Source organism: Lepus europaeus, chromosome 17 (assembly GCF_033115175.1).
Source record: "Lepus europaeus isolate LE1 chromosome 17, mLepTim1.pri, whole genome shotgun sequence".
NCBI classification, from domain to species: domain Eukaryota; kingdom Metazoa; phylum Chordata; class Mammalia; order Lagomorpha; family Leporidae; genus Lepus; species Lepus europaeus.
This window is the reverse complement of record NC_084843.1, coordinates 29,335,669-29,348,486: the sequence shown is the minus strand read 5'-3', so window position 1 is coordinate 29,348,486 and position 12,818 is coordinate 29,335,669. Positions and strand designations below refer to the sequence as shown.

Sequence of the window (12,818 nt, the reverse complement as noted above, 5' to 3'; positions counted from 1 at the left end):
GCAAAGGCTGTCTGAGCTCTTGGACTTGGGGGAAGGAAAAAAAAAAAAGGGAACAGGTTTTTGATGTGTTTACTTTTTTTGAAGTTCAAGAATGGTTCATTTCTTGCCTGTCATTCAGAAAATCTGTAGCTTTAGTGCTTTGATTTTCTAAGCATCTCCATTCTTCTCAGCACTGATTTATTACATATATAACTTCATTTTATCTTTTAGAGCTTTGTAAAACTACTGAAATTATTGACTTACAAATTATCGGAAAAATATTCTGAGATCTGGCTTGGAAAAACACAGCTGTCAGAGCTGTCCTCCTCAAACATCATTTTTATCACGTCTCTTAGTAGTTCAAAGTCTTTCATATTCACTAACAGATGGATAAGCAAAGTGTGGTATGTACAATAGCATTTTATTCATCCTGAAGAAAGGTTGAAATTCGAATATGCACTACAACATGAACTTTGAAAATTTTTAAGTGAAATAAGCCAGACAGATGATAAATATGTCATGATTCTACTTATGTGAGTTATCTCCAATAGGCAAATTCATGGGCACAAAGTGGAAGAGAGGTAGGTTATTAGGAGTTGCGAAGAAGAGGAAAAGGGGGAGTTACTATTTGGTATGCTGAAAAACTTCTGGATATGGATAATGGTGATGGTTCCACAATACTCTGAATGGTCTTAATGCTACTGAAACTTGGTTAAGATAGTAAATTTTATGGCATTTATATTTCACTACAACAAACACAAAGAAACCATTTAGTAACTTAGTAGTCTAAAAATATTACCTCGTTTTTATTTGCATTTAAAATATCTAATGCTTGAGATGGTGTTTGACACAGCAGGTAAGACAGCACTCGGGACACCCACATCCCATAGTGGAGTGCCTGGGTTCGAGTTCCAGCTCCACTTCCGATTCCAGCCATTGTGAATGCACACCTGGGAGGCAACGGACGACAGTTGTTAGCTGGCTCCCTGCCACCCATGTGCAAGATCTGGATTGTGTTCTGGGCTCCTGGCTTTGGCCTGGCCAAGCCATGGCTGTTGTAGAGATTTGGGGAGTACATCACCAGACGGAAAATCTCTCTTTGCTTTTCAAGTAACGTGCAAATAAAAATTTAAAAAAAACCCAAAAACTAATGATCTTATTCTTTGAGACAAGTCTTATTAATGTCTCATGATCTATACACTATTTCATGGGGGATTTAATTAGTATTATGATAAAGTTAATTAAAATATTCTCCAAAATCTACTGTGGTTTCCTAGTATTACTTCCTATATATTATTTCCTATAGCCACATTAAAAATCTATGTAGCAGTAAAATTAACTGGTTTTGTTACTTTTCTCATTTCAGGGACATCTTTTTGTGTTTCTCATGGCAGATTGCTTACTTGCATTAAACAAACTTGCTCATTAGCTTCCATTCATGAAAGCATTTTTTAAAAAAAGATTTTATTTCTTTGAGGTAGTTACAGAGAGAGAGAGAGAGGAGGGGGGAGGGACAGAGAAAGGTTTTCCATAGCTGGTTTGCTCCTCAAATGGCCACAACGACCAGAACTGGGCAACCCGAAGCCAGGAGTTTCCGGTTCTGGATCTCCCACATGAGTGCAGGGGCTCAAGCACTTGGGTCGTCTTCCACTGCTTCCCCAGGCCATAAGCAGAGTTGGATGGAAGAGGAGCAGCTGGGACACGGACTGGCAGCATCGCAGGCAAAGGCTTAGACTACTGTATCACAGCTGGGCCCCATGAAAGTCTCTGCACAGTGGTCAGGAGGAATTTTAGGGCTTTGCGTTCAGTTAAGGTAGAAGGGGGCCAAAGCCAGAGACAGGCTTGTTAATGGAGAATCAAGGTACAGTTAATCAGCCTGGGAATTTCATGTGCTTTTCTGTATTCGTTCCAGTACCTTCTGTGGAACCAGTGTTCCTGATGTTTTTGTTGCTTGTTGACTTTCAAATATTGTGAAAAGTTAGAAATTTAATGTGGATTTGGATGTTGCAAGCAGGCGAATAGTGCACTAGTAAACATGTTGGGAAAGGGCAGTTTTAAAACCAGCTAACCCTGTCAATCCCTGCTTCAAACTCTTGAAAGGTCTCCAGCCTTTGGAAAAAGTCAGAGATGTGTAACAAGGCTTACAAGGCCAGCCACAACAAACTTCTCCAGTCTCATTTTTGGGTGCCCACAACCCCACTAATTACATTGTGCCTATACAGTTTTTTTTCTCCCCTTCCTGGAGGGTTCTTGAACTTTTTTTTTTTTTTACTATCAGCTTGAGATATACTTGTAATTCATATGCTATATACAATTCATTCTTGTCAAAGTATTCAATTCAGTAGTTTTTAGTATATTTAGTGGTGCAACAAACTGCCAAAATAAAATTTCAGAATCTTTTCATTATCCCAAAAAGAAACCCCATATTCATCGGCTTTCTTCATTTCCTCCTCCTCCAGCCTCGGTCAGCACCAGTGTACTTTCTGTCCTTGTGCATCTGCCCATTCTGAACATCTGATGTGAACAGAATTTTGCACTATGTAGCCTTCTGTGTCTGGCGTCTTTCACTTAGCAGGCTTCCAAGGTTCATCCATATTGCAGAATTCACCAGTACTTCACTCCTCTTTATGGAATAATAATCCATGGTTGGATATACTGTTCTATTTATTCATTCATCAGTTGATAGTATTTGGTTTGTTTCTATCTTTTGGCTACTATGACATTCAGGTGCTATTGTTTGTGTGGACCTGTTTCAACTCTGGGCATATGCCTAGGAGTGGAATTTCTGGGCCTTAAGGATAATTCCATTTAACGTTTTGAGAAACTACCAAAATGTATTCCAATGTGGCTGCATCATTTTACATTCCTAGTTGCAACATATGAGGAGTCCAATTTCTTCACATCTTTGCCAACATATATTTTTTTCCCATTATAGCCCTTCCAGTGGGTATGCAGTGGTATTTCATCACATACCTCTAAAAACGTGTTGAGGCTGGCGCCGTGGCTCACTTGGCTAATCCTCCGCCTGTGGCAGCGGCACCCCAGGTTCTAGTCCCGGTTGCTCCTCTTCTAGTCTAGCTCTCTGCTGTGGCCCGGGAGGGCAGAGGAGGATGGCCCAAGTGCTTGGGCCCTGCACCCACATGGGAGACCAGGAGGAAGCACCTGGCTCCTGGCTTCGGATCGGTGCAGCACACCGTCCGTGGCGGCCATCTGGGGGGTGAACCGACGGAAGGAAGACCTTTCTGTCTCTCTCTCACTGTCTAACTCTACCTAGCAAAAAATAAAAAACAAAAAAACTGTGTTGAACAACTTTCATGTTCTTAATGGCCATTTGCACATCCGCTCTCGTGAAATGTCTATCAGAATAATTTGTTCATTTTAAAATTGTTTTTAACTTCAAAAAAATCTGAAAAGAGGAGAGAAAAAATTATGAACCTCCTGTCAAATGCCTATAACTCCAACAGCTAAGGCTGGGCAAGGCTAAAGCCAGGAACTGAGGTCAACCTAGGTCTTCCATGTGGATGGCAGGGATTCGAGTATTTGAGCTCTCACCTGCTGTCTCCCAGGGTATGTTGGAATGGGAAGTTGGAGGAAGCTGGAATGGGAGGTGGAGCCAGCAGTTGAATCTGGGTGCTCCAAACATGGGGTGAGCAAGTGGCACCTTAACCACTGCGCCACACTCCCCCTCCCCCAGGTTACCTTTTCATTGGTGACTTATTCCCTGATTTCCAACTGGCTAGTGCTTTTTCCTCACTTTATCTACATTCCTCTGGTGTAGACAGTCTTACCATATCTGGAATTCTTCAAGGTCAACCTTCCCAAGAGACTTGATTCTGAGCAAAGACTATGCTTACTGTACTCAATGTTGTGTCGTCCATCACTGGTTTGTCACTTTTACAGTTTGGGTTTCATGGCACATAGCAAATATCCAACAAACATTTGTTGAGCTGGATTTAATTCTTAAAAATATTTATTTTAAAGGCAGAGCTACAGAGAAAGAGGGAGAGGGACAGATCTTCCATCCGCTGGTTCACTACTCAAACGGCCACAACAGCCAGGTCTGGGTCAGGCCAAAGCCAGGAGTCTGAATGGAACTTCATCCAGGTCTCCCATATGGGTGGCAGGAGTCCAAGCACTGGGCCATTTTCCACTTCTTTCCCAGGTACATTTAGCAAGGAGCTGGATTGGAAATAGAGCATACGGGACTTGAACTAGTGCCCATATGGGATTCACAGGTGGCAGCTTAGCCTGGTGCACCACAAAACTAGCCCCAAACTGGATTTAATTTGATGTTCACATTGTTCTTCCCGTTGTGTCAAGAAAGTTGCGGTCTCCACTGAAAAGTTCTTGGCTCCCTTCTGCTCTAGCCATTTGCGTTTCTGTCTTCCACTGGTTGAGGGTTGACCTGGGGTGGATATTAGTTCTTGTGCTCCTTTGGGCTAAGCCAATGTGCAGACTGATAGCTTCATAGTGTTTGAGGCAAGATGCAGAGGAAACAAAGTTGATGTTGTGTGGAACTGACTCATCACAGCCACAGCTAGACTTAGAGCTAACAGGGAACCAGAGGAATCAGATGTACCGAGTTTGTCAGAACTTCCCTTCTATGTCTGGATTCCAGTTATGGGTATTATGCATATTAAGATGCAAATCCTGGCTGGCACTGCGGCTCAATAGGCTAATCCTCCGCCTGCGGCGCTGGCACACCAGGTTCTAGTCCCAGTCAGGGCGCCAGATTCTGTCCCAGTTGCCCCTCTTCCAGGCCAGCTCTCTACTATGGCCCGGGAGTGCAGTGGAGGATGGCCCAAGTGCTTGGGCCCTGCACCTGCATGGGAGACCAGGAGAAGCACCTGGCTCCTGGCTTTGGATCAGCGTGGTGCACCAGCCGCAGCGGCCATTGGAGGGTGAACCAACGGCAAAAAGGAAGACCTTTCTCTCTCTCTCTCACTGTTCATTCTGTCAAAAAAATTAAAAAAAAAAAAAAAAAGATGCAAATCCTCACATACTAGCAGATAGAGACAACCAAGGCAGAAATTTCTGGATGAACTGCACGGTTCAAGTAACTTTCCTGGCTTTTCTACCCCTACATCGACTACTTATTGAATTGGGGCTGTCCCCAGGAAAGGGGTATAACCCTGGGCAAGGGGACTTTCTACTGCGGACTTTCCACAGCCAAGGGAAATGTTTGCAGACAACTTAGCTGAGAGCTGTCAGCATGAACGCTTCACACCTCAGAATGCAGAATCTGGGTGGGAGACCACAGCACGTACTCTATGTCCACTTGTTTAGGGGAGCTGCATCTTCAGACCCCAACGATCTTACCTTTCTGTAATTAGCTGTCGTACTGCCAAGCCTTACCTGGAACACTTCTTCCAAGCCCTGCAGAGAGCAGATAAGTCAGTTCTAGGTTCATCACTTCCCATCACCATTAACCATCCACTCACCCATTTTCCTGACTTCTAGTGTAGGCTATATCTCCTCTGAAATCTCCCCTATGTAGAGTTTCCATTACCCTAAAGCTAAGTGCTTCAAGGGACAACATAAAGGGCTGTTGTAAAGAGCTTGGATCTGGAACGTAACTAGTTCAAACCCCGTCACTGGTTATCCATGTGCTCTGGGGTAAAGTAGCTTCACCAAATCTCAGCTGTAAAGTGAAGATAACAGGAAACACTCATAAGGTTGTTGTGAGGATTCAAACAGAAAATGGGCCGCAGATGAGGACCTGGACTATACTCAGTAAGTGGGAAGTATTATTAATAAGGGCTTATGATTAAGTCTTTCATGCCACCTGGCACTGCTGAGGAAAAGGGACTCAATGTATTTCAAAATGCAATAGCACATGGTTCTCTCGTTCCCTTCAATACATTCTATTCTCACTACCATCCTCCTCAGCTGGCTGGCTGCCTCCTGTCCATCCCTAAATACTTGGCTCAGATCAGACACCAGACTGGGCGGACATTCATCAGTGCTCCATAGCACTTAGAGTCCATTTTGATGTGGTACTTGTTACACTGGTACACCTACTTACTGTACTGCCCCAGCCCACACACCAAGCTCTATGATTGGCTGCTTCAGCAGCTGGTACACAGTAGGGGCTCAATAAACATTTACAGAAATTAAGATAAAGTTAGAAATAAGATAGACGGTAGAAAAATTAAAAGAGTTAATGAGAAAAAACACTGCATATAGGTACAAATTCTAAAGAAACTTGGTGTCCTGGTCTGTTTGTTTAACAGAATACCTGAGACTGGGTAGTTGATAATGAAAAGAACTTACCGCCTCCCAGTTCCTGGAAGCGGAGATGTCCAAGATCAAGGTGCTGGTATCTGGGTTTCTTCTATCCATACGAAATCTATTCAGCAGATGGTCAAATGGCCACATCCTTGGTTTTCTCTTTTTCATTCTTTATGTCACCAGGCTGAGGAGCCTTTAAATACCTAAATTCTGTTTCCATCTTAACTATAAACTCTTTCTTTCAACCATTTCTTTCTTTTCACATCTTACTACATGCAGTTAAGTTACACAGCTCCTTCAATGTGGTACTCTGAAATTTCTTCCACCCAATATCTTGGTTCACTTTTTTTTTTTTTTTTTTTAAGATTTAATTATTTGAAATGGCAGAGCCACGGAGAGACACAGGCAGAGAGAGAGAGAGAGATGTCTTCCATCCATTGGTTCACTCCCCAGATGGCTACAACGCCCGGAGCTGTGCCGATCTGAAGCCAGGAGCCAGGAGCTTTTTCTGGGTCTCCCATGCAGGTGCAGGGGCCCAAGGGCTTGGGCCACCTTCTACTGCTTTCCCAGGCCATAGGAGAGCTGGATGGGAAGTGGAACAGCCAAGACTCTAACTGGTGCCCATATGGGATGCTGGTACTGCAGGTGGTGGCTTCACCCACTATGCCACAGTGCCAGTCCCAGTCCATTCTTAAATTCTGCCTTCGGCATGAACACAATTCAGCCAAATTCTTTGTTCTGTAGTAACAAGAATGGTGTTTTCTCCAGTTTTCAGTACCCTGTTCCTCACTTCTATATGAGACTGCATCAGAATTGCTTTTTTTTTTTTTTTGGCAGCCAGAGTGGACAGTGAGAGAGAGAGAGACAGAGACAGAGAGAAAGGTCTTCCTTTTCCGTTGGTTCACCCTCCAATGGTCGCCGTGGCTGGTGCGCTGCGGCCAGCGCACCGTGCTGATCTGAAGCCAGGAGCCAGGTGCTTCTCCTGGTCTCCCATGGGGTGCAGGGCCCAAACACTTCGGCCATCCTCCACTGCACTCCCTGGCCACAGCAGAGAGCTGGCCTGGAAGAGGGGCAACCGGGACAGAATCCGGCGCCCCGATCGGGACTAGAACCCGGTGTGCCGGCACCGCAAGGTGGAGGATTAGCCTATTGAGCCGCAGCGCCGGCCCAGAATTGCTCTTACATCCAACATTCTGAACACGAAGTATCTACGAAGTTTCAGTTTCTCTATAGCTCCTTTCTTCTGAGACCTCATCAAAACCATCCTTAATCTCTACTCATGGCAATCTAGGCTTTTTCTAGCCTGCTCCAAATTCTTACAGCATCTTCCCATTGTCCAACGCCAAAGCCTCTTTCACACTTTTAGGTATTTGTTATAGCAACACCCCTCTCTTCTGGGATCAGTTTCCCATGTTAGTCCATTTTGTACTACTGTAACAAGACCAGACAGCGTAACTCATAAATAGGAAATTATTTCCCTCAGTTCTGGAGTCTGGCAAGTCTCAGGTCAAGAAGCTGCATCACCCCAGGTGGAAGCGTAGAAGGGTACAGGGAGACAAGGTAGGGAAGTGGGAGAGCCAGAGAACAAACTCTCCTTTTTATAATACCCTACTCCCCACAATAACAATCCACTTACTTCCTCTTGTGGCCGACTGATCTCATTAGGCCCCATTTCCTACCACTGTGTATGGGGGATTAAGATTCCAACACATGCTTTTTGGAAGACTATTCAGAGTACAGTGCATGGCAAGTGCAAAGAGTAAATGTCATTCTGAATTGTGCTCTATGTCGTAATGCACACTAGGAGTGAGCAACGAATTAACAGCAAGTCAGTCCTAAATGCATATAAAAGACAAGAGCTCAGGAGATAGCTGAGAAGCTGGCCCAGCTTGTTGGGATGTTCCTAGAGGGCTGTTTGAGGTTTAAAATCTAGCCAGCTTAGCTCACAGCTGCAGAGGACACATCAATGTGTTTTATTATGCACTTGTATGAATCAGTATCTGTGCTCTCTTTTCCCCAACTGGGGAACTTTAGTCTACTCAAGAGACAAACATGCATGGACTCCAGCAGACCAGGTGACCTTATGTCTCCCAATCACCACATCTAAGTTATTATGTCTGGTGTGTCAACGTACCTTGTTGAACCCAATGAAGATCCATCCACAAGGGTGAGTAAACAGGTTCAGAAATGCTAAGCAATTTCTCTTAGTTACACATTATTATACAGACAGGGATGTAATAGCATGGTAACCCAAGCAAGCAGTTCACAAGGTGATCTCTCTGAAAAAGGTGGCTCATTAGGAATTAGCAAAAGAAAGTTAGTGCTATAAGGGAAGAAAAACGAGTCAGGCAGATGAAAAACATTTATGCAAAGGGAAAGAGAAAAGGTACATTCACAAACCATAGGATGTCAGCAGGAATCAGACCATGCAAGGTCTTACATGCATATAGTTGGGACTTAATCATAAACCACAGAGTAAAAAAAAGAAGCCGTGGAGCCAGTGCTGCGGCATAGCGGGTAAAGCTGCCACCTGCAGTGCCAGCATCTCTTACGGGCATCGGTTTGAGTCCTGGCTGCTCCACTTCCATGCTTCCTGCTATGGCCTGGGAAAGCAGTGGAAGATGGCTCAAATCCTTGGGGCTCTGCACCTATGTGGGAAACCTGGAAGAAGCTCCTGGCTCTTGGCTTCAAATTGGCACTGCAGCCATCTGGGGAGTGAACTAGCGGATGGAAGACCCCCCCCCCACTCTGGGGAGTGATCTAGCAGATGGAAGACCCCCCCCCCGCCTCTTCCTCTCTGTAACTCTGCCTTTCAAATAAATAAATCTTTAAACAAACAAACAAAAAAAAAAAATGAGAAGCCATACTTCTAATTTACACATTTCTCTCTTCCCAGCAAGAAGCAGAAATCAAGTCATTTTAATGTCTATCAAAAGCCTGTTAGGATAAACAATTCAAATTAAAGATCCTGATCTGCAGCAGCTAACGCAAGAGACCTTAAGATTGGATCCCAGAGGAATCCAAGTAAACGGCTGCTTTCTCCAAAACTCTCAACTGCCAGTCCCTGCTGGCACAACATCATTGGCAAATTGTCCCTAGGAGGCTATGTACAGTGCTTGCGAACAGCAAGTGCAATTCTGGCTCTTGGGCTTCCAACAACATCTGAATTAGTGAAGTTAGTTATATTACACTTTTGCTGATTTCAATTTATAAAACTGTCCTTGTTCCATCAGTATGGCTGCCACCTCCCTTCCTCAGTGTGAGAAGATTTTAGCTCAGGGGTAGGCTCCAACCGGCACGACACTCCATCCTCCCTCTACTCCTCTGCTGCTGGCCCTGTCTCCACAAAGAATCCGAAGATCCTTTGTTAAACTCCAGGAGTCAGGAAACAGCTGAAACCCTGGTGTTAAAATTCTTACACCAGAAAGGCAGTACTCTTGAAAACATATAATAAAAGCTTCTACAGTTCTACAGTAAATACAACTGCCTAGCTGACTGAATGAGCAAGACAGCCTTACAAGCTTGTTAAGATATCAGAAGAGAATTAAGACAGGCAAGGGGGAAAAAAAACACAAATCACTGATAGTAAAATAATTTTATTTAGTTTCTTATTTTAAAAAAGGTAGCATTTCACATATAAATTTAGACCAAGATTACAGTGTATATTTGCCAAAATGAACATCCTTGAAGGATGGCTAGACTTAGAGCTCACTGAGTGGGCCAGGGAAGCAGAGCTTATAGGGTGTTTAAGCAGAAGTGCTTTCTTTAAACCTTCACAACACCATTTCTCTGTTCTTAGCCTTGCCACAGGGGCTTGTGGCTGGCAGGAATACCTACAGCCATCACTTTGGGGCAACAGCCTTTTGCTCACGTGAATAGCAAACGTCTCTACGAATGAAAGCACAGAGGCCAATGATCCAAATTTCCCAGAACAATCATTATTTATCTGCAGCAACAATGACAGGTTAAGAGTTTTTATAAATCAAAAGCTCTTTTAAGGAGGGTTAAAAAACACAAAATTCATTTGTAGAGAATTTATAGAATTAAATGAGTAAAAATAAAAATGATTTTCTCCTTAGTACAAATGCCTCTATAGTATAAGGCCTAAGGAAAAGACCCATTCAAATTTGGGCTTTCCTTTTCCAATGAAGTGTTTGGCACAAGCCATTAAGCTGTTATGAGATCATCAGGACTGACAGCTGAAAAGTTTCTGGAAGTGGTCCCAAGATTTTTCTGTCTGGCTTCAACAGGGTGAATACAACTGGTGTCTTAAGAAGCTGCACAAGCTCAGACCTAATTATGCAGCACACCGTTCCAGGCAAGTTAATCTGAAAGAAACAAAGGTCCAGGTGAAGTAGATCTCCTATAGTCACAGGTTAACTCTGTCATCCTCCCATGGAAAATTAGATTCACTGGCTGCCCAGAAGTCAGGGGAATCTTGATCTCCTAGGGAAGATGAAAGTTGGAGAAACAACTTTGATTTCAGCATCTCAGGCCAGGAGAGCAGCAGATAAAGATGAGCAAGGATGCTTTCTAGATTATTCTTTGTTCACACCAGGTAGGCTTCTGATGAACAACCGTAAGAGAATCAGTGTGCTAGGAACCATGGCAGCCCAAGGACTTGGTCTTTCGACATAAGTGCTGGGGCAAATGAATGCATCCCGAATCCAGTTTTAAAAATAAAAACTTCTTGCAATTATGATACAATACTGTGCAGTAAATGGCTAGGAATTTTATGTTGCTCCTATTTCCGGTTAAAGCCCTGTCCCAGTCTTGGCCAGTCAGAGTTGAGGTGACATATAAGGAGTTGTCGTGGTTAAAAACCAGGCACCTTAGTCATACATAACCTGGGGCAGTTATGACACACTGACAGTCATCACCCAATGGAGGAAATGCAAGGGCCTCAGAGCTTTGGTTCAGAGCAAAGGTTTCATCTCACCCAACTTCAAACCAAGCATTCTTTAATCTGAGCCGATTAATGCAATAAACTAGTCATTAGAAAACTGTGAAGATTCTCTGGTTAGGTGGCAAGGCATAGCATATGTCCCTGCAGGCCACCGACTTGACTATAGGAAAACAAAAAGGTACAAATTATATCAAGTAAATGATTGCTCAAGTGGAAGCTCATTTTCTGGGGAACCTTAGTGGCCTGGATAATAATCACATGGATGAATGCTGGGACTGGACCCCAAAGAGACAACTTTGGTTCCAGGTATAATCAGTCTTCTTTAACTTACCATATCCTGGCAGTCTTCTCTCTGGCCTCGCATATCTTGACTGGCTGAGCATACATTTCCCCGGGGACCAATGTAAACATTATTCAATAGATCTCAGCTTAGAAAAACACAGCTTGTTATATATTTAGTGTTTAACATTCCAGTGCAGGCAGTATCTTAGCATCAGACTTTCCCTTATTCATGAGTACCAGTTTGAAAAGGAACACACAGGATACTTGATAAGTTTGCAGCTGAAAAGACTTTTTGAGAGCCAGACAGCTGGCTCTCTCCTGTAGTCAATCAGCTGACAAACCAGGATTATCACAGGAGAGGCAGAACAGACGAGCACAAGTTCGCTGTAAATCTGAAGAGTCCGTATTACCACTGTTCCCACTTAACCCCTTGGGCCACATCTTGATTTGGGAGAACATTTCCACCTCTTGCATCAACCTGTGCTCTCCTTGTTTTGGATGGAGCTCTCTCCAGAGGGTTCTAGAGCTTCCTTAGCGGAGAGGGAGCTTTCTCTTCCAGTTCTAACATCTGAATATTTCAAAGCACAAGAGGAGTCCACGAACATGCTAGGGATGTTGCTGCCAAAGTAGATCTTACTGTTAGAAGCAATCGCCTCATACTTTTTGAGCTCCAGATATTCCGGGGTCAATTTGTGCTGTGTGAAGCAAACAAGAGCAAAGCCATTAGGATACTTTGGTGCGAAAGTCATACTCTCTCCCTGTATCCATTTATCTTACTGGTCTCCTAAGACTCACAGCTCAATTCTGAATGTCTGCCAATGACCCTCCCTCACTTTGGAGTGTAGTTATCGCATTAACAGCTATGTTCCTGACTTAAATTTTTTCAACAAGCTGTTGCCTTAATGCAGAAGCTATTCACAACAGAAGGCCTGGGGAAAGGGAGTATTTAGGGAATGATTAATGATAACTAATGGTACTAACATTCTATAATGCACAAGATAGTCTTCAACGATGAAAAACTATCTCACCCCCAAATGCAAAGAATCTCTCTGATGAGAAACAGTGATCTAAGTAGGCTTAGCTTTTATGGAAAAAAAAAAAAGCTACCTTATCTGGAAAGCAATTCTGTAAGAACTTTACTCTTCTCCTGCCACTCTTATCATTTCTGGAGAAGCTCTTCAACTTTACTATTGAGCCCTCAGACAGCAATAAAAATGAATGGATTTATAGCATCTGACCTGTGCATGTGCACACACACGTTTGCCTTTGTCTAATCCCTTATTTTTATAAGAAACAAGGAACTACACAAAGTTGCCCGAACCCAATGAATGTACAATATTCAACTGGATGGTTCTGGAGGATGTACTGGTCACCATCCTTCTTGGACAATGGATAAAATCACCTCTATCATATTAGAGTC

General features: G+C 43.5%; 1 protein-coding gene across 2 annotated transcripts in view; it reads right to left on the bottom strand.

Annotated features, from left to right (window-relative positions):
• Positions 1-9,790: 9,790 nt before the first annotated feature.
• Positions 9,791-12,818, bottom strand: part of ERLIN1 (ER lipid raft associated 1) — a 40,205-nt gene continuing 37,177 nt past the window's right edge. The window contains exons 12-13 of one of the 2 annotated variants that reach the window (XR_009868320.1): positions 11,448-12,093; positions 9,791-10,538 (exon numbers count right to left, since the gene is read on the bottom strand). Coding sequence is in view for 1 of the 2 variants with exons in the window: in XM_062214591.1 (XP_062070575.1) it covers positions 11,872-12,093 (222 nt within the window). In the remaining variant the exon portion in view is untranslated. Of the gene's footprint in view, positions 12,094-12,818 lie in introns of both variants that reach the window. The other variant, XM_062214591.1, reaches the window with a different exon arrangement.